The following is a 26073-nucleotide window of genomic DNA, read 5'->3' as shown; positions in this document are numbered from 1 at the left end:
TGGGGCAGTTATTTGGGAGGTAATAGGTGGGTTTGGCAGTTGCGGGTGGACAGCTTATGGACCACTGCAGTTTACAGGGAACACTTTACTTGCTTACACTGTTTGATACATGGCAATTCATGTTATTTGGTCATTCATTCTCTCTCACCTTTTCCAAGCCTCCTTGGAGCTTCTTTCACATTTGCTCATCTCCCCACTTGTGTCATATGCATCCCTCTTCAGATCATTCACCATCTGGATAAACACAACAAGGTACACTTTGATGTATAAAAGGCCTTCTGTAAACTAAAAGCTGCATCTATCTCAAGCTGTTTTCAAAAATCTCCCTCTGTTGCCAGCACTGGGTGTCTGTATTAGTGCTATAGCAATGGTGGGAGAGCTGGTGGAGACTAGCTGCTGGCATTTAGCTCTGAGCAAGTGTAGCTGCTACAGTGGTAAACGCATCTGCACCATGTTCATACTAGGGCTCTTGTCATTGCTATCTCTTGTGGAGCTGCACCGACAGTAGTGAAAGGGTGATAGATTCCAGCCCAAGCTGTAATGTGGACAGAAGATCTATGGAATTCATACTTTAGGCCATGCCTACACAGCAAATATAACCAGGTATAAACCAGGCTGTTGTAACATGCTAATGGCCCAACCTTGTTATGATTTATCCTTTACTGTGTGGACAGAAAGAAAATATCATAACCATGTTGTAGGCCACTGTATCTTTCAGGGTTATAGAATGTGGTATTCTTCCTTATGTATGTTTTAACATGGCTGAACTGTATCCATATCCAAGAGATAGTTGGATAAATTTTTGTGTGATTGTATGACGGGGTTCCTTGTGATGTTAGGGGGCAGGGCTCAGAAGCCCTGGGGCTCACTTCTGGTTTATGTCTTATGTTCCTAAAAGCTCATGTTTCAGGGCTTCAGCCAGCCACCAGCAGGGGTCATTTGTAAAGCACTTCAGTATCTGTCTGGATGAGAGGCCCTGTACAACTGCAAGGTATTATTAACAATCATCATCAGTCTGCCTCTGTTTTTAGCTACAGTTATTACTTTTTGACCTGTTGCCTTAGTTGCACATATTCTTCTGGCCAGAGGGATCTTCTCTCTGGGACTGGCTGGTTGCCCTCACTCTCCCTGGTGAGTAATGAGACAAATAGCTCACATTCACAGGTCATACTGTGCCGTGTCTGTTACACAGCTTTAGATCATCTGAGTCAATAGCAAATGCTCCCACTAAGGCATGTGAATGGATGGTTTGCTTAAAAAGCAAAGCAAATCCAGGGCCAGCATTCTGGCTAGAAGCAGCCTCATTCGGGTATGTCAGTAATAACTTACTTCCTTGCTCTAAACATTTTTCTAGAGGTAGCCTCACCTGATCACCACTATCAAAAAGCAATTTTGTTTCTAACAACATTCAAACAAAGCAGGTCCGGTCTTCAGCACAGAGGAGCTATTTTGCAGGGCTCTTTGCACTGCACACCACCTTCAAGGAATTCAAACTGGTTGATCAAGTGTCTGCCCCACATTTGATTCTTCAGCTCAGTATGTCAACCCCCTCTGAGAAGGTAGGGAGCAACCCTTATAAATAAGTATTCCATTGTTCTCCAGTAATCAACACACACATTGCAGTAGCCCTGCTGGACAAGATGTGCTTTGGCCCAGCAAGGAGCAATCCTGTAGTTCATTGATCGAAGGGAGGGCAGTGTTCAGTGACTAGTTCTGAGGTTGTACTTCATTGGGAGGCTTTTCAGTTTTTTAAAATCCCACTTGTAAGCAGCTATACTGCTGGTGAAAGGTGCTGGGCTGAGAACCCTGCATAGGACCTGAATAGTGTGGGCAGCAGAGGGCAAGTTCTCCAGTACTGTCATGTCAGGAGCCTTGACCCTGACCTGGAAGGACTTCTTTAGGTAGTATACCTGGGACTCTTTCAATTCTTGGCCCTCAGCTGAGTCTACCAATAGGAATGGCAATTTGTCCCTACCGTAGTAGCAGTGGTTTCTGTGATGTGGATACCTGTCCACAGGGAACTGGATTAAGACCTCCCTGTTTCTTTAAATTAAGAAACAGATGCTAGTTGCCTGCAACAGCAAGGCAGAGATCCTTTCAACGAAATTGGAAAGCAGCAAATTTTAAATGGACAAAGGCAAATACACTTTAATATGATGTCCCATTAAACTGGTGCATGTAGTTAGGTAAGTTTCCAAAAAGGCTGGGAGACACTTTGTAAAAAGAACAGCTATTTCTATGAATGACATTTGCAATTACAGTCAATTAGAGGAGCTGTCAATCAGGATGTAAGCTAATCACTGCCTGGTCAGGACTAAATTTCTCTGAGTGGTGTAGTATTGCACAAATTACCAAGTGCATTATGGGAGGTTTATATCTTCTCTTACTTGGGTTATAAGAACCTAGATGGATCAGGCATTGGCCAATGCTTCCATTAAAATCAATGGAAGTCACAGGATTTTAGCACATGATGCTTTACATGAGTGGTTCTCAACCAGGGGTACGTGTACCCCTGGGAATACACAGAGGTCTTCCAAGGGGTACATCAACTCATCTAGATGTCTGCCTAGTTTTACAACAGGCTACATAAAAAGCACTACAAAGTCAGTACAAACTAAAATTTCATACAATTACTTGTTTATACTACTCTATATGCTATACAGTGAAATGTAAGTACAATATTTATATTCCAATTGATTATAATTATATGGTAAAAATGAGAAAGTAAGTTATTTGTCAGTAACAGTGAGCTGTGACACTTTTGTATTTTTATGTCTGATTTTGTAAGGAAGTAGCTTTTCAGTGAGGGGAAACTTGGGGATATGCAAGACAAATCAGACTCCTGAAAGCACTGCACCAACATTAAGTAACTACTGTGATATATGCCATCATGTGCCAGCAATGTCCCTCTGTCATGTACATTGGCCAAACCGGACAGTCTCTACGCAAAAGAATAAATGGACACAAAACTGACATCAGGAATCACAACATTCAAAAACTAGTAGGAGGACACTTCAATGTCTCTGGTCACTCAGTAACAGACTTAAATGTGACAATTTTGCAACAGAAAAGCTTCAAAACCAGACTCCAGCGAGAAACTGCTGAACTTGAATTAACATGCAAATTAGACACCATCAGTTTAGGCTTGAATAGAGACTAGGAATTGCTGATCCATTACACACATTGAATCTATTTCCCCATGTTAAGTATCCTCACACCTCTTGTCTGTAATTGGCTATCTTGATTATTGCTACAAATTTTTTTTCTCTTAATTAATTAGTCTCTTACAGTTGGTAGGGCAACTCCCACCTTTACATGTTCTCTGTATGTGTATATACATCTCCTAACTGTATGTTCCATTCTATGCATCTGATGAAGTGGGCTGTAGCTCATGAAAACTTATGCTCAAATAAATTTGTTAGTCTTTAAGGTGCCACAAGTACTCCTGTTCTTTTTGCGGATACAAACTAACACGGCTGCTACTCTGAATACTGTGAAGTAGTGTCACAAACCATTCAAATTAAATTCTATCGCTCAGATTGCATCTAATCGCTATGTATGCTCTGATACTGTATGCTCCCTCACTTGTAGCTCAGATTATGGGCAAATAAAACTGCATTATAACCTCCAATGAGAATTAACACACAACACGCACTAGTGAACTGATCTGAATTCCTTGTCAATAAGACCCTCTCATGAGCAGCTTCTCTTTGTTTCACCCCTCTTGTCATTCCTTGTGAAGTTTTCCAGTTTATTTAAGCCAGATCCTACCCACTGATGTCAGTGGCAACACTCCTGTTGACTTTCACAGGAGTAATCCCTTGAATGCTCAGCTCCTCAGGCAAGGACCTTATCTTCCTATTCGCTGGTGAAATGCAAAACACACACCTGTTGTGTAATAATGTTTATTAATAACTATGTGTACAGTCACATGATATTGTTTCTGGTCCCTGGTTGGTTGACCTACAACTACAGGATACATGAACACACACACAATGTGATGAGATATCCTTTATGTTTTATTTGGTTTTTCGCCTTCCTCTGCAGCATGGGGCATGGGTCACTTGCTGGTGGATTCTCTGCAGCTTGAGGTCTTCAAAACACAATTTGAAGACTTCAATAGCTCGGACATAGGTTAGGGGGTTGTTATAGAAGTGGATGGGTAGGGTTCTGTGGCTTGCTTTGTGTAGGGGTTCAGACTAGATGATCACATTGGTCTCTTCTGACCCTGGAGTCTATGAATCTGCTTGATAGTCTGCACAGTTGGTAATTTGCAATTTCAACCATTCATCTCAGTGAGCAAAGCTTGGGTCTACCACAAATACAATTCTGCAATGGCCTGGCTAGCATATACGGGCACCACTTTCTATGGGATAGAGTTAGAAGAACGTGATTCTGGGATGCATTAACAGGTGTGTTGTAAACAAGACACGAGAAGTCATTCTTCTGCTTTACTCTGCGCTGGTCAGGCCTCAGCTGGAGTATTGTGTTCACTTCTGGGCACCACATTTCAAGAAAGATGTGGAGAAATTGGAGAGGGTCCAGAGAAGAGCAACAAGAATGATTAAAGGTCTTGAGACCATGACTTATGAAGGAACGCTGAAGGAATTGGGTTTGTTTAGCTTGGAAAAGAGAAGAATGAGAAGGGACATGATAGCAGTTTTCAGATATCTAAAAGGGTGTCATCAGGAGGAGGGAGAAAACTTGTTCACCTTAGCCTCCAATGATAGAACAAGAAGCAATGGGCTTAAACTGCAGCAAGGGCGATTTAGGTTGGACATTAGGAAAAAGTTCCTAACTGTCAGGGTAGTTAAACACTGGAATAGATTGCCTAGCGAAGTTATGGAATCTCCATCTCTGGAGCTATTTAAGAGTAGGTTAGATAAATGTCTATTAGGGATGGTCTAGACAATATTTGGTCCTGCCATAAGGGCAGGGGACTGGACTCGATGACCTCTCGAGGTCCCTTCCAGTCCTGGAGTCTATGAGTCTATGAACTGGTCAACTATGTGTCAGAGGCCCCATACTGCTGACAGCTACGGGTGATTCTCCTGTAGTTCAGATGGCTGCAGGTGGCGGATCTGGGTGGTATTCCGGCTGCACTGCAATTCTGGTTGTCAGTACTCCAACAGGGACGCGGGCTTCCCGGTAACCCTCCAGGACTGTCTTGGAGTCCCCGTAGGTTGCTGTCCAGTGTGTGATGTGGGGGTCGCAAAGGCCCGCCTCTCACTGCGCACGCGCACTGGAACAGGTCCCGCTGCCTTGAATGCGCACGCTCAGAGGTCAGCAAAATGGCGGCGCCCGTGGACCTGGAGCTGAAGAAGGTACCGGCCGGGCCCGCTTCGTAGCGTTGCATACGCGCGGGGAGCCTCCTTCCCTGTAGCCTGGGTGGCTGCAGGAGGGAGGCCGCAGCAGGGCCCTGCTCCTCTGGTTCAGGGGCCGCGCGGGGCTCGGTTGTGTCGCAGCCCTGCTGGGTGTCCCGGGGCTGGCAGGAGCCGGGCCCCGCGTGTGAGACCTGCCGCGCAGCGGAGGGCAGGGAGCCGGGGGAGCGGGGGCATCTGAGAGACACCCTCCTCCCCAGACAGACACACACAGGAGCCCCGAGACACACACTCGACCTCACTCCCTGCAAAGCTCCCTCTGTCCGGCCGCACGGCTGATCCGCTCCCCAGCAGAGAGTAGATCTGGGCCCTTCCCTCCCGCTCGTGGGCCGGGCGAGCTTCCCCAGCCCTGACCTGGAGGGAACCAGAGCTGTCAGGGAAGGGAGCGGGCACTGGTAGGTGGCCAGGGGAAAGCTTGGAGAGCAGATAGAAGTGAGTCAGACCAGTCATCTTCAGTGAAGAGGAGCAGTCCAGTGCCCCAGAAGGGAGGCAAATCACTAAGAATGAGTCTTGCTAGACAACTTAAAAACATATGTGCGTCCCACAGGAGGGCACATCCTTGAGCTGACAGTCTGTGTCCAGAAGCGGACATCCCTGGTGTCATTATAGCTGAAAGAGGCAGTTCACTATAAACCCCTGCACATGAGTTAGCTGTTGCTGAGTTTTCTGAGTCCAAAATGAAAACAGCTGCACCGTGTCCAAAAGTGCTACTTGATGCTCCAGGACCAGTAAAAACTTAAATTTCCTGTGCAAAAGTTATGACATTTCAGGTCAAAATTTCATAACTGTAACTTGCCTACTTTTTTCGTTAGGCTTTTACTGAACTGCAGGCCAAGGTTATCGACACGCAGCAAAAGGTGAAGCTGGCAGATATACAAATTGAACAACTAAACAGGACGAAAAAGCATGCACACCTCACTGATACGGAGATTATGACTTTGGTGGATGAGACACGCATGTATGAAGGTGTAGGGAGAATGTGAGTAACTTTTTTACCGATGGAAGAGATTATGGCCACATTCTTCCAAATTGCCAATAAAGCTTGCTGTAATTGCATGTAAATTATATTACTTTTAGAAACATTTCTTTCTGTAGTCAATGATGAAGTATCAGGTTTGTAAATATTAGTTTCTTTTTGCATACCTCTGATCTGCCATTCCTCTACTCCCCTCCTTCAAAACATATCTTCTTTCAGGGCCATAAACTTTAATTTCCCCCTCCTTAATTCTGTGTGTATGTGTGAGTGTAGTGTCCAACGGTGGCAGTTAGAGCTGTGTTGGCCCTGCACAGGGGAAATTCTCCCTTGGCCGTCTGCAGGACTTTTGTATCTCCTATAAGCTGTTGGAGTAGCACAGCGTCTCCAGCAGAGGACAGGTGCTCTCTTATTGTCACTTATTTGTATGAAAAACATTCTGGCTTTTTCGTATCATATTGTGTTTAGATGTTTTATAATTCTATTTTTAATTATCATTTCAATGGCTCTTCAATAAGAGGGACTTACCACACAGTAATTCCCAGGATCAACCTTCTAGTTAAAAGGTTTGCTACCCACAAGTCTTCTGGCATAATAATTTATTTCAATGAGTGTTTACATATTTTTGTTTGGCTTTGCTCATGTGGATTACAATCACATTTGGGGTTTCATGAAAGTTTATAGACTCCACGAGCAAAGCTTATATTTTTCATGAATGCTGATGACAAAATGTAGATTTGTGAGAAATTATAATAAACCAGTCCAACTTTAACTGCCTGATGAAATATGTATTTGACTCTGAAAAGTGTATGTCTCCTAATTTAATGCACTAATTCAGGTTGTCCAATGGAACTGAAATGGTGATCTGTTCATTAGCATGTTAATTAAGTTCTATGAAAGGTGTTCCCTAGAATCTTTAGAGAACCAAATGAAGTGAAATGGATGCCAGAAAGTTGTTTGTCCAGGTGCACATTGGCATATGTTGTTTTAGAATTAATAGGAAAGGAGGAGAATGTAACCTTTGTGCGTTAAGACTGTCTTCAGAAGAAACATAGCTTAAACCAGTGGTTCTCAAACTTTTTAGCAACCTGAGGACCCCCATTTTAATTTAAAATTTTGCTGCAGATCCCCAAGCCTTCTGCTTTGCTCCAAACCCCACCCCCACCCCATCTCTTCCTGCCCCTGCTCCCCCCGTCCCCTCCTCTTCCCTGTCTCTTTCTGCCCCTTCCCCGAACCAATTCCCTCCCAGCGCCTCCTGCACACAGTGGAACAGTTGTTCTCTGGCATGCAGGAGGTGCTGGGAGTCAGGAGGAGGAGTTGAGTTGACCAGCAGGGCGCGCAGACCCCAGGCTGATAAGCGCTGGCTTAAACCAAACCTAATATGTATTTTGATGGCACGCTAATGATACCTTCCTATTGTAATTATGATACCCTCTTGTAAAAGGCTACATGAACTAGTCTTTAAGCTAATAGTGCATTCTTACTGGATAAGTGTTATGCTTAATGCTTTGAAAAGAAAAGACAGACATACTAAGGTTTTTGGGCATACTAAGGTTTTTCTTTCATGTATTGTATTAGGTAGTACTGACAAATTGTCTGGGCTCACTTGAAGGGATGTTCTATATCTCATTTCCAGGGGTCCAGTATACTGTACATACTGTCTCTTATTTGTTTTCTGTAAACGACCAATAATTATTTTATTCATGCAGCTGAATTTAATTTTAAGGTGTTACATGAGGGTATTATTGACTGGCACCTTCAAAGGAAATTCATTTCAGTCTCCTGCAGTGAGGCAGAGAAGTGAATGATACAGCCTGTTGGCAAATCAAAGCCATAGAGTTTAAGGCCAGAACAGACTTCCAGATCATCTTGTCTGACCTCCTGCATATCACAGGCCAGCAACACACCCAACACCCAAAAACTAAACCCAACAATCAGAATTAGACCAAAATATTACAGCCACAGAAGACTAATAGGCCACAGGCAGAGAATAGGCGGGACCAAGATGCAGCAATGTCAGAGTGCCAAGGAATTAAGTGAGATATACCCAGATAATCTTGGCACGTGACCCGCACTTCCTGCAGCAGGGGAAGGCAACCCCCACCCCTAGTTCACTGCCGAGTTCCTGACATCACATATGATGATTAGTTAGACCCTGAGCATTTAAGCAAGAGAAGGGTTTCTTCTTCAGGGCAGTGAGACAAGTAGGCACAGCAGAGACAAACTAAGAGTAAAAAGCACCTTCAAAAAGTCCCCAGCAAATTTCTTTAAGCCATTTTTTACTTAAGAGCACAAGGTGGCTTTTTCCATTTTGAAAAAACACCTAAAGTAATTCTAAAACAAAGATAAGACAGAGAATGTATTGCCTTTTAAAACAATACCTGAAGTGTTTGTCTAAAGGGAAAAAAAACAAAAATGTAAATAGCAGTTAAGGTCCCAGTATCCATATCAATTCCTCTGCCTCCTTTCTCTGCCCATCGTCCACCTGTAGTCTAGAGACCTTTTTCTCTCTGCGCACTTTCAATTACTCTATGGGAAGCAGGCACCAGAGTAACCATCTTTCTGTGAGCTTTACTTCTGCTTCTCTACCTCTGACCAAGAGAGGGCTGTTTGGCCCCTGCTGGACTGCCTGTTTGTACCATAGAATATGCATGTGTCATCTTATTTATATTACCACCATCTATATTATGGTAGCGTCTAGATACCCTAACCAGGATCGGTGCCCCTGTATAAGCCACTGTATAAACATAGAATAAGAGACAGTTCCTTCCCTGAAGAGTTTACAATCTAAATGGCTTCCACCTATCCTTGATTCCCTGAGTTCAGTTTCATGTATCCTCAGGGAATTTAGTTGAATCAATATCACCTGGTCTGCTATGTTGCTGATGGCCAACTACCTGCTATCTCTGAAATTTGCTTTTCATGCTGACAAAGTTTGGATCCTTTTCCAATATGGGGATTACACCCCAAGAACACAAAGATCTTCTGTTAGTCCACATTGGCCACGTCTTGATGTGTGATGGAGACTTTGTGTTCCCATGTGGGCTGGAAAGGTTGGCATGGGTTATAGCCTCATAACTAAAGAGCCTGCTGTTGGAATTAAGGGTAGACTTGTGGTAGCTGGTGGTCTCCAGGGCCTGTGTAGAGGTGAGTGAAGATAAGGAGCACAGCTAAGGTTGGCATTGGGACCTGAATTGTGATTTATCAGAATTTTGATCATGCAGCATTTTGTGAATTATATGTCTGTTGTTGTTTTAAAGGGCAGTATAATGTGAACTGTGTTATTCGCCTGGGAATATCCTATACTAGAGTTTTATCGTAGAGGGACTAGCATCTTTGTTCTGTACTGCCTCCCTGCTGTGAAGGGAGAGAGTGGTCCTGAGGGTGATTCTTTCCTTCTCACGTAGTTTTATGTGAAGGGATATCATCAACTTGAAATCTACCCATATTTAAAAAAAAAAAAGGTGGGAGGGAGAGTTAAATAGTTGCAGGTATTGCACCGGGCCCTGAGTCCCACTTAAAGTTTTTATGGTTTCACAGTTGCATTTTCTATATCTTCACAATATTTTTTCCTTTGCTGTTATGTGTGAGAAACCCATGCAAATAAGGGGGCGACAGGGGAAATAGCAACACAGACTGTCCATAGACAAGCACTGTCAAATGCACAAAGAAAAGACAATGGAAAGAGAAATGTTATTTCTAATCTCTCATAACACACTTAGATGTTACTTGTAACAATAATACGCAAACATTTTTCAGGATGACAGTTTTTTTCTTTAGGGATGATGGGGAGTCCCTTTAAATCAGAAGTATGGTAGTTGGTTTTTGCTCTAGTGCAGGGACGGGCAAACTTTTTGGCCTGAGGGCTGCATCGGGTTTTGGAAATTGTATGGAGGGCTGGTTAGGGGAGGCTGTGCCTCTCCAAACAGCCAGGCATGGCCTGGCCCCCACCCCTTATGCCCCCCTGCTTCCCACCCCCTATCCTCCCCAGGTCCCCTGCCCCTTCCAACCTCCCCATTCCCTGTCCCCTAACCATCCTCGGAACCCTCACTCTGACTGCTCCCCATCACCCATCCAACCCCTCCTCTCACTCCAGACTGCCCCTCTGGGACCCCTGCCCCATCCAGTCACCCCTTCTCCTTGTCCCCTGACCGCCCCTGGAACCCCTGCCCCTGATTCCCCCCTGCCGCTTCATCCAAACCCCCTCTTCTTCCTGACTGCCCCCCCCAGACCCTTGCCTCAATTCAACCCCCCTGTTCCCCGCCCTCTGACCGCCCTGACCACCATCCCAAACTCCCTTGCCCTCTATTTTCCCCCCGTTCCCCATCCCCTTACCGTGCAGCCTGGAGCACTGGTGGCTGGCGGGGCTACAGCCGCACTTCCCAGAGCACCAGGACAGGTGCCTGGCTGGAGCCAGCCATGCCACCGCACAGCACAGAGCACCAGCTCAGGCTGGGCTCTGCAGCTGTGCTGTCCCAGGAGCTTGCAGCCCCGCCGCCCGAGTGTTGTGCTGGCAGCGGGGTGGGCTGAAGCTGCGGGGGAGGGGGAACAGCAGAGGAGGGGTCGGGGGCGAGCCTCCTGGGGCAGGAGCTCAGGGACCAGACAGGAGTGTCCCGCGCGCCACATAGTTTGCCCACCTCTGCTCTAGTGTGATCCTGTCTTCATTCTTAAATAGGATCTCAACCTCTCCTATGCTGCATTAGTTATAGGAGTTTTGACACTATATTGTAGTGGCTTGTAAAATGGAAGGTAATTTTAGTTTGGGTTGGATGATAATTTATAGGTCATTTCATTAGGAACCACTGGCATCCTCTTATAACCTGCTAACACTTTAGTAACCCTCATGCTTGTGGCTTGCTGTCTCCTCTAGCTGCTGTACCTTGTATGGATGTTTGTCATCTGCTGTCTCAGAGATAGTGGGACCTGCTCCCTTAGCTCAAGCAGTAGAAACTCATGCTTTTAGATACAGACATCCTGGTTCAGTTCTTACAGATTACTTGACCGTGGGTATCTTTACACTCATGCACTACAAGGAGGAAGACTTCAGCAGAAGTGGTTTGCAAAGTGGTAATCTGGTTGTCTTTTCCAATAGCTCTAGGCTAGATAACATTATCATCAAACACTCAGGCAGTTCTGATGCTCAGACTCCTTAGGGTGGATTTCTTTATTTTCCTCATTACTTTTGCCAGAAGGAGCTATTATTTAAAAAAAAAAAATCTGTTCTGAAACGGTAAAATCTGAGACTGCTATAGTGGGATTTAATCTCCCCCTCCCCCACAAAAATCTTGTGTTACGCATGTCAGGAACGCCTCCGATTCCGGACTGAATCTCTGTTCTTGTGAGTTGGGATCAAGACCTGAGGTTTAATTCTGCTTGGCGCCTGCTTCTACAGTAAATAGTTCTATTTGTTATATTTGTTTAATTATTGGATGTAAGAGGGAGCGAGGCCTCATGACAATTTGTGGCTTCCTGCTTCTGCCTATCAGTCAAGTGATGTTGTTCACTGTGACCTGTGTTGCTAACCAGATGAGCTTAGCACTGCTACTGTGCTCTGTACTAGTTGGAGCTTTGGTCTGCTTCATTCCTGGTTATGAACTGCAGTAATCAAGCCTGGAGGTTGTGAGGATCATGGTGTGGCCGGTCTGTGCCTGATAGAAAGGGGCACGATCTTCTTGCTAGTTGCATTAGGAAGTATATGTGGTTTGGCATCCAATAGGATTGAGGGATCCAAACAGGCTCCAGGCTGTAACTGTCTCGAGCCATGGCTACACTTGCAGATGTAGAGTGCACTGGGTTAAACCAGCCTTCGGAGAGTGCACCAGGGAAATCGCTTCAGTCTGTCCATACTGACAGCTGCAAGTGCACTGGCGTGGCCACATTTGCAGCACTTGAAGCAGCATTTGGAGTGGTGCATTATGGACAGCTATCCCACAGAGCACCTACTCCCATTCTGGCTCTGTGGCTTGTGGGAAGGGGGCGTGGAGTGCGGGGCATTCTGGATCCTGTCCCAGCGCCCCATGATGCATCGCTTTGCATCCCAGCAATCCCTGTGTTTCCATCCACATTTGGAGCCATCTTTCAACAGTTTCTGTGCAGAATGTGCTTTGTCTTCCCTTTAGGTCTGTGGGAATGGAGCCCGAACTGCTGTGGAACATGCTGACAAGTCTTGTTTCGCAGTCAAATTACTGCTTAAGATCCAAAGTGACAGTGAGGAGTCCGATGATATCATCAAGTCGCGTAATGCATACAACACAAAATTGCTTATCTGATTCACGGACATGCTCTCTGCTGTGGAACGCCACTTTTGGGCTTGGGAAACAAGCACTGAGTGGTGGGATCACATCGTCTGGGATGAGGAGCAGTGGCTGCAGAACTTTCGGATGAGAAAAGCCACTTTCATGGGACTGTGTGCTGAGCTCACCCCCACCCTGCGGCGCAAGGACATGAGATTGAGAACTGACCTGCTTGTGGAGAAGTGGGTGGCTATTGCAGTCTGGAAGCTGGCAACTCCAGACAGCTACCGATCGGTCGCTAACCAGTTTGTAGTGGGAAAGTTGACGGTTGGAATTGTGTTGATGCAAGTTTGCAGGACCATTAATTGCCTCCTCCTTAGAAGAACTGTGACTCTGGGTAACATGCATGACATTGTGGCTGGCTTTGAACAAATGGGTTTCCCTAACTGGGGAGGGGAGATAGATGGGACACACATTCCTATTCTGGCACCAGCCCACCTAGCCTCTGAGTACGATAACCGAAAAGGGTATTTCTCCATGGTTCTCCAGGCACTTGTGGATCACAGTGGTCATTTCATTGACATTAACGCAGGCTGGCCGGGAAGGGTGCAGGACGCACGCATCTTTCGGAACACTGGCCTCTTCAAGAAGCTCCAGGCCAGAACTTTTTCCCCAGACCAGAGGATCACCGTAGGGGAAGTTGAAATGCCCATTGTAATCCTTGGAGACCCTGCTTACCCTTTAATGCCATGGCTCATGAAACCCTACACAGGGAGCCTGGACAGCAGCCAGGAATGGTTCAACTACAGGCTGAGCTGGTGCCGAATGACTGGAGTGTGGTTTTGGCTGTTTGAAGGGCTGCTGGCGCTCTCTTTAGGGGAAGCTGGACTTGGCCGAAGACAGCATCCCCGCGGTTATATCTGCGTGCTGTACCCTCCATAATATTTGTGAAGGAAAGAGTGAAAGCTTCACTCAGGCATGGGCCTCGGAGGTTCAACACTTGGAGGCTGAATTTGCACAGCCAGAGAGCAGGGCTATTAGAGGGGCCCAGTGTGGGGCTGCAGGGATTAGGGATGCCTCGAGGGAGCAATTTGAGGCTGAAAGCCACCAGTAATGTCTGGTGCTCTGCACAGGAGTTAAGTGCAGTGGCTGTGTTTGGTACACTGACTTGCAGTGCTTGTTGCTTTCCTGGGCTAAGGTATATTTTGTTTTATGCACTAATAAAGTATGTTTTCAAAGTAAAAAAACTCAATTTATTGAAAAGAAAATTCATTTATTGGAAAAAAACAAAGTAACACAGAAATACCAAAAGGGTAAGGGGGTGGTGTGGGGACCGGTTCACTCATAGGCTTGAGTATGTCCTGATTTCATATTCTCGAATCCTGTCTGGAGTGCTATGCACTGAGTGCTGCACTTCAGGATGGCCATAAGGCATGTTGAGAGGGGTTGAGTCCAGTGGATAAGGGTCATAGTTTTCATGGGTGGGTAGTGAAGCTACAGGTGTAGGAGGCAGCTGGGGATGGCAAGGACCCGGATGTTGGCGAAAGTGGGTTGGAGGAGACATGGGGGCATAAGGGGAAGAGTTTTGGGACAAGGGCTCCAGGGCGGGGGTGAGCGCGGTAGTGTTCCGCCTGCATGACGACGAGCGCCTGGATAGAGTCCGCTTGGTGCTCCATTATGGTAATCAGCCGTTCTGTGCTTTGTGGCCAGTGTGTCATGTTTTCGTGGTGGGTCCTCCTTTCGCTCTTCCTCCACTTCTGTGCCTTTTGATTCTTGTTTACAGACTGCTGCATGACTTTGCTTTTACGCGGCCTCGTCCTGAGTCTTCTCAGTCTGTTGGCCGGTGATAAGAATGATGGCTGAGATCTCAAGGTTGCACCTATACAGGCAAAAGGCAACACTTAACAGAGGCATTATTGTACGCACCAGACAAAGCAATGATTCCCCTGCACTTAAGGAGGGCAATCACAAAAACCATACCTTGCCTGTCCCAAAGCGAGTGCACATAACCCACTGGAGCCCCAGAAATGGTGAGTAAGTACAGGATCCATGGGGACTGATTGTTTCATGGCTGTACTGTACTCTGGGTTTCTGTGCCTTGGGAAGAGCCAACAGCTGCAGGGAGCACTTACACTGAACACTGTCCGACAGAACAAGGAGTAATGGTCTCAAGTTGCAGTGAGGGAGATTTAGGTTGGATATTAGGAAAAACTTTCTCACTAGGAGAGTGGTGAAGCACTGACATAGGTTACCTAGGGAGGTGGTGGAATCTCCTTCCTTAGCGGTTTTTAAGGTCAGGCTTGACAAAACCCTGTCTGGGATGATTTAGTTGGGAATTGGTCCTGCTTTGAGCAGGGGATTGGACTAGACCTCCTGAGGTCCCTTCCAACCCTGATATTCTGTGATTCTATGATTCTCCAGAGGAGTTCGTCCTAGAAGATATCTCGCTGCTGAGGGAGACCAGGGAAGCAAGGGAGGGTCTTCTCCTACAATGCGGCTTCTGCCCTGGCCCATACACAGCTTGCCTGTGTGCAGCAGTGGTTCCCATTCCTCCCCCAAAGAGCCCATACCTAAAAACTTCCTTCCTGAAAAGAACGCCGCTTACCAGGAACCTCCTCTGTTGTTTGTTCTTCCCCAAGCACTGGATGCTGCGACTGGCTGCCTTCCTCCTGGCTCCAGAAGAGCTCCTGGCTGCATGCATCTAGGGTTTCTGGGATGTCTCCCCCCGCCTCAGCACCATCCTCGTGCTTCCCCTCCTCCACTGTGCTGGGCTCAGAAATGTCCATGGTGGTCGTTGCAGTGGAGGTGGGATTGCCCCCAAGTATCGCGTCCAGCTCTTTGTAGAATTTGCAGGTTGCGTGGGCAGCACTGGAGCTGCCGTTTGCCTTGCGGGCTTTGTGGTAGGCATTCTGCAGCTCCTTTAACCCAACACTGCTCTGCATCCCGGTCATGGCCCCTGTCCATCGTGGCCCTCGATATGTGCCTGAAGGTATCGTATGACTGGAGTGCAACTGTGACTGCACAGCTTCCTCCCCCCAAACACTGATGAGGTCCAGCACCCTGCCATTGCACCATACGGGTGCGTGGCGGCATGGCCACCTGGAAAGATGCGCTGAGAACACTCCACGCCTGGCTGAGCAAACAGGAAGGGGATTTTCAAAATTCCCAGGGAATTTAAAGGGCAGGTCAAAAGTGATGACCAGAGTGGCTAGAACAGGACACTTTCAGAGGCCAATCAGAGTGCATTAGGTGTCCATACTGACGGCGCGGCACTCCAGCAAGAGCGCAACATATGTTATTCCTCTCGGGGAGGTGGAGTACCAGGAGCGCTCCAGCGCAGAGTCAGAGTGCTCTACGTGCCTTGCCAGCGTGGACGGGGAGTGAGGTAGAGTGCTCTTGTCGGCTTTATTGCGCTATAATGTGCAAGTGAAGCCAAGGCCTCAGGGTGAGGACAAATATCCTCCATAGGTGGGGATGTTACGGAGGGGGCAGATTTTTCTGAATGGTTCCTTCTTCCTACTAGTAACACCTGAATCTAGCTTGCTTTCAGCTTTAGCCAAACATTGTTTGCTCAGATGTGGCTTTCTAGTTGCCTAGATGGTGCTGTTTGTTAGATGTAAAAGTTATATTAGACATAGAGCTGGGTATTATCTTCATGCTGTTGGCAGTTCAGCCTGTGTTGTCTCACCAGGTTCATGTAGATTTGGAATAACATGAAGATGATTGAATCTTGCATGAACACACTGGTGAAGGTTTTTGAAGTTGAGAAACAGTTGCCCATTACAATTATCTGGGTTTGGTTTGAGCCATTTCAGGGCATTACATTTCACCTCTGCATCTTCTTGGAGGTGAGCCACCAATGTTTGGTGAACATCTATAGGGAGTGCTGCAGAGAGGTTCAGCAGGAGTATTATGGGTGTACTTTCATTGTTTATGGACAGATGAAGTTACATGCCAGAGTAACAAGTGATGTCTCTAGCCTGGCTGGAGGGGATGCAGGATGCTGGCAACTGGAAATTGAAGTTAGATAAGTTTAGTCTAGGAATAAGTTGCAAATTTTTAACAGTTAGGTCATTAAACACTGAAAACTTGATTAGGTTTGTAGTGGATTCTCCATCACAGGAACTTTTACATAAAGATTGGATGTCTTTCTAAAATGTGTATTTTAATTGAAACAGGAATTAATTCAGGGAAATCCTATAGCCTATGTTATGCTGGAGAGATTATCACAATACTCACTTCCGGTTTTATAATCTAGGAAATGTCAGGTAGCATTAGAGGTTATTTTTTGCCAGATTCCTTTTCTAAGCAAGCTAGTGAAGGAGTTTGGACATTGGGAGCTCTGTAGCTTCGCATTATGATTTCTTCAGCACTGGTTAGAATATTGGATGTCTTAAGGTGGGTGGTAGGTTACTTTTTAATAATTTTTGATCAAAGAGGTGTGGACAATCTCTAAGTCAAGGTCCTGGGCGTCCTTTACACTCATCCCCCGGAAAGGGATGGGAAGTGGGGGGCAAAGGAATGTTCAGAGTCAGTTTTGGACTTCAGTGTCATCAGTGCACCCGTGACTAATTGTGTGAATTGCCAAATTATTGGAAATAGGCTGATGTTTCTGTTCCTGTGCTTAGCTTTATTAAATTAAAAACCCAGCTCGCTCCCAGAACAGTATTTTGACTTTTTGTCTAGAAAAATCTTTGTGTTTGCCCAGTGTATGTGTGTAACTTAGAGATTTAAAAAACATATTACTCTAGATCTTGGTTATACCTGTGTGAAATGCATGCTACCCCAGAAGGCAATCGATTTAATCTTTCACTTCTTCACGAGCACTACATGAATAAGTTCTATCGTCTTTACTCTCCTCTGCTCTGAACTTGAGCACATTGTCTTTCTGAGGTTCCTTCTCTGTATCATTGTAATGTGAAAGCCAGTTTGTCATTCGCAAACCCGGGTTTCTTCGTTGCAGTTTGTGTGTAGCGTACAACTCCACCTCTCTTCAGCATAGGGAGTGCTAGTTTTACTTCTGCTATAGCTATTTTTGATTTAATACAAGGAAAGTCAGTGCCACATAGTAGGAGGTGATGAATTGCTGTATACTGTAAGTTTCCGTTGCTCAGAAGATATCCCAGCCTCGTGGCATTGTGCCAACTACATTTTAGTTCTGTTACTTCATATTCTTTTGAAAGACTTGTTATGTAGCCTGATACAACTACCACCAACTTCTAGTTTTGCTACTTAAGCTATTTGTGAACTGATATCATCCTATTGCTTTGAGAACTAGGATGAAAGTTTAAACTGCAGAATTCGCTGTCTGAATATTTGAGATCTTTCCCTTTACATACTTCTAACATTCAGATAATTAATAGATCCAGTCAGAGTTGTAAGAGAAAACATTTATTTACGCCAGACACACTATAGGGTTCACTGCAGTTCTTCTTGTTGTGGGATGCCAAAACTGATTTTTTTAATTAGGTATTGATATTTAGTTTGTCTCCAATTTTATTCCTCTGACACTTTTTTAGAAGTTATATGCCCAAGGAACAGTCTGATTATAAAAATGAAACAAATTTAATAACCTTGTACAACTTCATTTTCAAGATTGTGCCCAAGAAATGTTCTGTCTGCATGGCAACTAATAATAATCTGATTTTGATCATGATTTTTGAAGTGTGCGTTTGTTTTTTAACCACACAAATGAAAACTGATGTTAGAATCAAGAGACCAAGATAATCTAATGCAAGAGACCAAGATAATCTAATCCATTTCACTGGAGGTTTGACTATGTTGCCACTTTCAGTGCTGTTCTTAGTGAGAGTCAAAAGTCATAAATTAGCAGGATCCCTATTTTCAGCCACTGCGAAGACAAGTCTCTGTCTCCTCACTATCATATATTCCTCTCTCATACAGAAATACTCTTGCATACAGCAACAATCATTTTTGCCAACACAGACAGTAGCAAAATCTGGCTCTTCTCGCTGACCTGTATATTCACATTTCACAAAGAGCTCAGGGACATGCAGAGGTCAGTTTACCATTCGCCTACTACGTATAGGTCAATGTAGTAAATGTGAGTGGGGTATCTCATCAAGCTCTGGGGCAGTACTCTGGTGAGAAGTTCAGCCCTCAGTGCCACATGCTGAGAAGGGGGTAAGTGTTTAGATGTTTACAAGAGTAAACCAGGACAAGCACCTTAGTATCAGTCTCTGATCGGTAGGATCTGCTGCTTTTGAAATTCTCCCATCTCACTGCTGGAAGAGTGCAGCACCCCCTGCCCCCTTGTTGCCACTGAGACTTCTGGCTCCTGTCATGGAGGTTTTTGTGTCTGTTACTCTTCTCTACTACCTCAGCTTCTTGGAACTACTTCAGTGCCTACTGCTACAATTGCTGGTAGCTTTCCAAAGCTGCAGGATGTAATGGACATGATTTTTATCAATAACACTGCTGCCCACAGATTTCTGAACTGATCTGAATCTGGTTGAATAAGCTACGAGCAGCAGTAGGGGCATTGGAAGAGAATTGTGGTTAGGAGGGTAGCCCTGTGTCAGGTCACTCTGCAACCACAACTTTTAAAAACCATTTATATATGGCCATACATGTGTGAAATACATGCTGCCCCAGAGGCAAGTGATTTAATCTTTCACTTCTTCACCAGCACTACATGAATGAGTATTGTGGTCTTTGCTCTGCCCTGCTGTGAACATGAGCGCATTGTCTCTCTGACGTGCCTTCTCTGCATCATCATAATGTGAAAATCAATTTGTCATTCCCAAACTTCACGTTTCTTCGTTGCAATTTATGTGTAGCATGCAACCCCACCTCTCTTCAGCGTAGAGAGCGTAGTAGTGCTAGATTTACTTCTAATATAGCTATTTTTATGTCACACGAGGAAAGTCAGTGCCATATAGTAGGAGGTGATGAATGCTGTATACTGTACGTTTCTGCTGCTTAGAAAATATCCCAGCCTTATGGCATCTTGCCATTTAATGCCAAAGTGTGTGTGTATATTGTGTGTGTGTGTGCATGCATATATATAAAATAGCTTAATTTCAGCAAAAAATGATGCTGAAGGTACTTGTGCTTGCCAGGGCAAGCTACTTTGGCTTGCTGTTGGTAAGTAGGTTTTTCATACTCTGGATGCAGGAAGTATTGGCATTTTGTGAACACTACACAAAAAATCCCTTGCATTCAAAGAATGTGAAGGTTGTAAAGTCAGGCACTAAAAAGCTGGGAAATGTCAGCATTAAGGTTGCCTGGGTAACCTTAATTTGGAACCCCTTGTGCACACATGGCATGATACAGTCTTTAATAACATGATTACATGCTATTTTTTCCATAACACCCTGGTGCAATCCATGCAAAGGGCAGACCTGCTCTGGGGATGTATCAAGGTTGTGTGGTAAGGCAGACTAGTGTGTGTAAGACCTCTGCTTCATTTCTTGGAAGGTGTATTGTGTTTGAGTCAGGGGACTGCAGGAACAGAAAGGAGGGTCTTATGGTTAAGACAGTTGAATGCCCTCCTGAGGAAGTAGAGTCCATTCCTTCCTCTGCCACAAAGTTCCTGTATAATGATAGACAAGTCGCTTAAACCAAACTTTTCACAGGTGGTCACTAACTGCTTGTTCCTCAATTTCTAGGTGCCCAACTTGAGACCCTGGGGTTTGATTTGTAGAAGTGCTGAGTGCTCACAACTGCATAGTGGGGGCTGTGGCTTGAAGTGTGTGCTATATAATGCTAAGCACCTAAAAATCAGATTGGGCACCCAAAATTAGTTGATACTTTTTACCAGAATCTTGATGTGCCTGAGCTTCCTCTTTGTAAAATGGGGATAATACCACCCCTTCATCTCACAGGGATTTTATGACGATAAATTCATGTTTCTGGAGCAGTTGGGTATCATAGTGATGAGCGCCACAGAAATGCCTGAGGAAATTCATAATTCTGGCTTCAGAGCAGGGTCCAAACAGTATACTGTAAATAAAACCTAGGGCCACACATTAAACAATGAGGAGAAAACAAACTGTTGAATAACTGTTCATTTAGTGAGCACCATCCATCCTGTGCACTGAACAAGGCCTGTGTCCTGTTGAAAAAAGTGTGTGATCCGTAATTGAAGATTGTATCAGAAAGCATTCACACAGAGGGACCAAATAAAGTTTGCAAAGGCAACTTTAATTCTGGCCTGTCCTAACTTCTGAGTGCTTGACTTTGCAGTTTTAATATAGATTTGTGTGTGTGTAATTTACTAGGATTTTAAAAAAGCAAACTGAAAAAACAATTCTGTTGTGTGGCAGCATATTAACACCTCTGCGGCTGATCGGGAGGGTTGGAATATTTATATTTACTGTACAGCCCTCTGCCCCTTGAACTAATAGTGTAACTGTGTAAGCGTGCGCAGCCTCACCCAGCAGCGCCTCCTGCTGGTTGTCCTTGGGAATTAGCATCCAACCTCTGGAGTGCCCTCTTCAGGCCGGTGCCTCACCACCGCTGCTGGCGCCCGTGTCCCTCCCAGAACCCTGGTGCCCCTTTAACTGGGTGCTGCCCCCTTGCAGTACCTCCACAGTTCTAGGTCTCCCCCTCCCAGGGGAACCCCCACCCACTATCTCCACTTTGTCTCAGTCTTGGCTACTGCCCAGTCTCCATCTAGCCCCCGTTCACTGGGGCAGACTGCAGTTTAAGCCGCTCATCACAGGCAAAGGGGTTCAGACCTGCTGCCTCTACCTTGCCACGGGCTGCCCCGTTGCAACCCTGCACCTATTCGGCCTATCATCTGGCCTACAGCCTGGGGCTTTCCAGCCTGGAGGTCCCAGCTCCTCTGGCCCTTCCCCAGCCCTGCTCCCAACCTAAGTGTCTTGCTTAGGTCCCTGCAGCCAGGCCCTTCTCCCTCTACAAGCAGAGGGAGAATTACTGGGCTTCTGGCTCACAGCCCCTTATAGGGGCCAGCTGGGCCTGACTGGGGCATGGCCGCAGTTAAGCCTACTTTCCCCAATCAGTCCAGGCTTCTTGCCCCAGCCCCAGCCCCGCTACAAACTGATAGCAATATTCATCCTCTATGTGGTCTAGCACCACAGGAGGATGTAAGGTCCATGGATATTTACTGACAGCAGAAGAACGGTGAGGCTGAGGAATCCTTTCCAGTCTCTGGAGGGGCGTGGGCTCTGTTGTGTACAGACTCTTCTGTCCTTTCCTCCAGGCTTGAGCCCCTCCTGCCCCATCTCTCACAAACTTTCCCTACCCCATTCTCATTCTCCTTGCCTACACAGTCCCAGTCTGCACTCCTCAGGCTTCTTGGCCCAGTCTCCTTGCCTCACCAGTTCCAGCATCCCATCCCCACTCCAGTTCCCAGCTTCTCTTGCCCTCACAACCCAGTCTCACCAGACTACTTGTCCCAGTCTCCTCTCACTTTCCCCAGTCCATTTTTTGTCCTTCTGTATTTGAATGAGGCTGCTTCCTCCTTTGCACTTTCTGGATGCCAGCAGGGTGATCAGTGAGAGCATTGAAGACAGGCTCCCTGCTCTCATTCCCAGTACCTGACCTGACCCCGATTTAGGGTGACCACTCACCTCTTCCCCAGAATACCGGACATTCCAGTACTTCTGGGAATAGCATGGACCTGCTGCTGCTAACATGACCTTGGATGCATGGTGTGGGTGAAGTCCTGATGCATGGAGAGGTGCTATTTTTAAGAGCTCTCCCCCCGTGTGACCTCACATGCACGGTGCATGCAAGGTCACAGCAGATGAGGGGGTGTCACTTTTAAGAGTGTGCCACTCCACCTCCAGGACCTTGTGTGAGAGGTTGTGCTGGTGGGGGCAAAGTGACATGCTCTTCAAAAGGGTGTCCCCTACCTGATACCGGACAAAACCATGTTTGGTTTTGTCAGAGTACTGAATGGAGGACAAACCCTAAAAAAGTCTGACTGTCCTGTTTCATACCAGATGAGTGGCCTGCCTACCTCAGCCTGGAGCAGCCATTACAGAGAGAGCCTTTCTAAACTCGTGGCCGTGGCCTGGGGTATGCTCAGTCACTCAGTGGGGATGGTGCATGCACAGTGCAGTTGGCATTAGGAGCCAACGCCTTTTCAGTGTCTTAGTTGTTCAGCTCTAGCAAGCCTCTCTTGAGTATGTGGAAATGGAGATTTTTCAAAGGTTTATAACTTGGCCAAATTTAGGCAGATTTTGATGGGCATAGACCCTCTACCAAATTGAGTCCCAAACATGGTGGTACTAGAACATTCAATAAAAGGTCACTAGCATTTGTTAACATGGGGAAAACAGAGTATTTGTTCTCAGAAAGGGCTCTACCATTTTGACTGAAAGTAAAAAAAAAAAAAAAAAAAAAAAAAAATTTCAGCCTGAGGCAGACATATGGCATGGAAATTTTCAGTCCAAATGGTTAGTTTGGCAAAGTTATAAGTAAGTAAAATGATAGAATCATGGATGATTAGGGTTGGAAGGGACCTCAAGAGATTATCTAGTCCAACCCCTTGCTCAAAGCAGGACCAATCCCCAGATCCCTAAGTGGCCCCCTCAAGGATTGAACTCACAACTCTGGGTTTAGCAGGCCAATGCTTGCATGCCCAAATACCTGTATGGAACTGCAATGTGCGGATTACATGCACAAAATATACACAGGTAAATTTTAGCGTACAGGTTGAGGCTGGCCTGTAATGTGATTCTTTATGTCCACATATTGGTCCTTCCAAGTGTCAGGTAACCTTAATAATAGACATTTCTACCAGTCCTATCAAAAATAAGCTTGTCTTCCAGGTTCTCTCATCCATGCTTGCAGTGAGAGAAGTTGAGTCAAGCTAACTGATATGCTTTTTACACCACATGTGTAGCTCTCCAAGGTAATTTATTGACACACTATAACTCTACCACTGTGGCATAAGATGTGTTCAGTAAACAGCCTGATCATCTGTAGTCCAGTGACAGTGTATTATCATGTAAATGCTTGAACATAAAAGATGTCTTGTCTTATACTTTGAAGGTCAGCAATCCAGTAGTAGACTACTTCAGGGAGCAAGTTCCATAGTATTGAATCCCTCATCTTATAGCTAGTCCCCAGTTATGCTCATCATCTGCAGGCTGTCATCAAATGAAGCTCATCTGATGTGGGCTGTAACAGTTGTGCACAGAGAGATCTTTAAGATATGTGGTTAAACAAACACGAAGTGCTGGGTGAGCTTCTCTTCTAAACTTCTGACTTTGCAGTGTTCCTGTTTCAGGTCTTTTACTGTCTTTGCTGTGGTATGTCAGAAGGTTTCTCAGGATATTAAAACAAGAGCATGGGAAATGTTTTTGCTTAGCTCCTTAGTCTTGGAAGCATCTAAACCATCACTTAAATGTTTTTAGTTATAGAATATTAATCCAGCTTCTCTTAGAAAGCTGAATAGATTTCCCACCCTTGTCTTTTGCACAAAAGGCCTGAAGACCAAGGAAGCCTTCACATTTTCTAGAATAAAGAGCACTTCACCAATGTTTTTTATACAAACTGTTCTTGAGTTGATTCTTTTCCTGGTCACAAAGCTGAACTCTCCATTAAAGGAATTAAACACAATCAAAGATTCAGGTGTGTCCAGAAATAGATCCGTCAAGTGACTGGACATCATTGTCCATTTTTGGCCATTTGGCAACATGGAGAACATGCAACAGTATCAATGTGCATGTCTCTTCCTGACTGGATTGTTAGTTCTGAGCTGAAAATATCACTTCTGTTGGAACACACACGTGTACTAGACAGAATGCCAAAGCTCCAAAGGCTTTTTTTCTGAACATCGCAGAGTTCCTGGGGGATGCAGATTTGCCAGCTGCCCAGGGAATGTCACCTTGTCGTAAATAGCTATTTCTTTACTCTGGATCCTTGTTTGTGAATCAGTTTCTTCTTCCTCAGTTTTCACCTGCATAATTATTCCCTGGAATATAGCTTGATTGTTGACTATGGAGGAAGTGCTTAGTCTTGTTTTTAGATGTTCATGAACAAATTCTTGCCCTAGAAGTTTTGGTTTTTAGTTACTAGGTACCTGGACTGTGATTGTTTTAGTGCTCCGTAGTTTTAATTAAACACATCTTATGTATCAGTTATGTTGGTTAGCATACTAGAGTCAAAAGAACATTTAATTATATTTACCTCTACATGTGTGATAAGTTGTGCAGTACTACTTCCTCCTATGCTTTACCTGACATTGATTTCCTGTTTGTATCATGAAAGCAATTTCTATGGTATGTAAGAGCAAAAACTATGCAACATAGGGGCATTCCAAAATCTGCAAATAAAAAGCCGGGGTTTTTATTCACTTGTGGTCTTTTGCATAGTTGTCCTTATGCCTCACATTTTCTGTTTCAACTCTGTGTAGTTCTGCAGAAGATGCACAACAAATGAAACATCAACTTGTTTTTGTAGGCGAAAGGAACAGGCTCACCTTTCAAAAGAGGTACATTATGTTTTTTTGAAGGCTTGGGTAGGTGTTGGACTTCCTAAATGGAGAGGGGGACATGTGGCAGTAGAATGGAAATACTTTATTCTCTCAAATTCATTTTCTCTTTCCATCACATGAGTATTTATTATATATTATTTCATGGGAAACAGTGTTCAAGAGAAAACTCTTTGTGCTGATGAGGGGGCATTCATCTTAGTCTTTGCTATCTTTCTTTCTCCCGGCTGTTAGCCTTTTAATTTCAAGAGGCTCTTCTGCTATACGAATTGATGTTGTTTTACTTCTGTTTGTGGAAAATTGTGCGAACTTTTATGAAATGGATCCTACTGTTATTAGAAAGGATACATGACAGCAGCACCTTAAAAATGACGGTGTGAAAAGCTAGTAATCCCAGCACCCACTGTCCAAATCAGGTGCAGTGCTGACTGTCTGACTGTTCACTGTGAATTCCTTTTTTATATTGTCAAATCTATCCTGTGGTGATGGAGAAGAGGGCATGTTTCCAGCCTCTGTAGCATATAGTTTTGAAAATCTATGCCAAACCATATTGCATAAACCTACCTGAAGTATGTCGCTGGCATATTGTTAGACACTATGGTCTGTTGCGTTTTCTCTGCTTAACTAGCTAAAAATTGTTTATTGTTTATATTGTTTGTTAAACAAGAAATTAGATAAGAGAATGATTAGGGGGCTGCTTGGGGTGGGGTGATTCCCGACTCTGCTTTGTTAAAAAGGGAAACATAGCCAATCATATTTGAAATTCTTATTCCACTTCTGACACAGATTTATCTTTGGATGTTGCTTGTGAATGTTTGCTCAAGTAACTTACTACAAAGAGGAAATGTGACCATGCGCTTGAGGATTCAAGAAAAACTACAGGGTGAAAGAGATCGTTGAAGCAGTTTCCCCATACTCCTTCTGGGCAGCAGTCCCTGTAACAGTCTTAGATATTTGTCAGGTAGCCCAGCCTGGGACAATAGCCTTTTATAATCAAAAACAGAAGAATAGCACAAAACAAACTCACTAGTCCTGTGCCAGACCTCCCATTCTCCC

At 45.0% G+C, this 26073-nt stretch overlaps 1 protein-coding gene across 3 annotated transcripts in view; it reads left to right on the top strand.

The window, feature by feature from the left end:
- The first annotated feature begins 5226 nt into the window (after positions 1–5226).
- PFDN1 (prefoldin subunit 1) overlaps positions 5227–26073 on the top strand; it is a 58534-nt gene continuing 37687 nt past the window's right edge. For 2 of the 3 annotated variants that reach the window (XM_030572816.1, XM_030572819.1), the window contains exons 1-2: positions 5228–5324; positions 6194–6360. In XM_030572816.1, the coding sequence (XP_030428676.1) occupies positions 5292–5324; positions 6194–6360 (200 nt within the window). In that variant the 5' untranslated portion in view covers positions 5228–5291. Of the gene's footprint in view, positions 5325–6193; positions 6361–26073 lie in introns of all 3 variants that reach the window. The other variant, XM_030572818.1, reaches the window with a different exon arrangement.

Source organism: Gopherus evgoodei, chromosome 8 (genome assembly GCF_007399415.2).
Source record: "Gopherus evgoodei ecotype Sinaloan lineage chromosome 8, rGopEvg1_v1.p, whole genome shotgun sequence".
NCBI classification, from domain to species: domain Eukaryota; kingdom Metazoa; phylum Chordata; order Testudines; family Testudinidae; genus Gopherus; species Gopherus evgoodei.
This window is presented reverse-complemented; position numbering and strand designations above follow the sequence as displayed.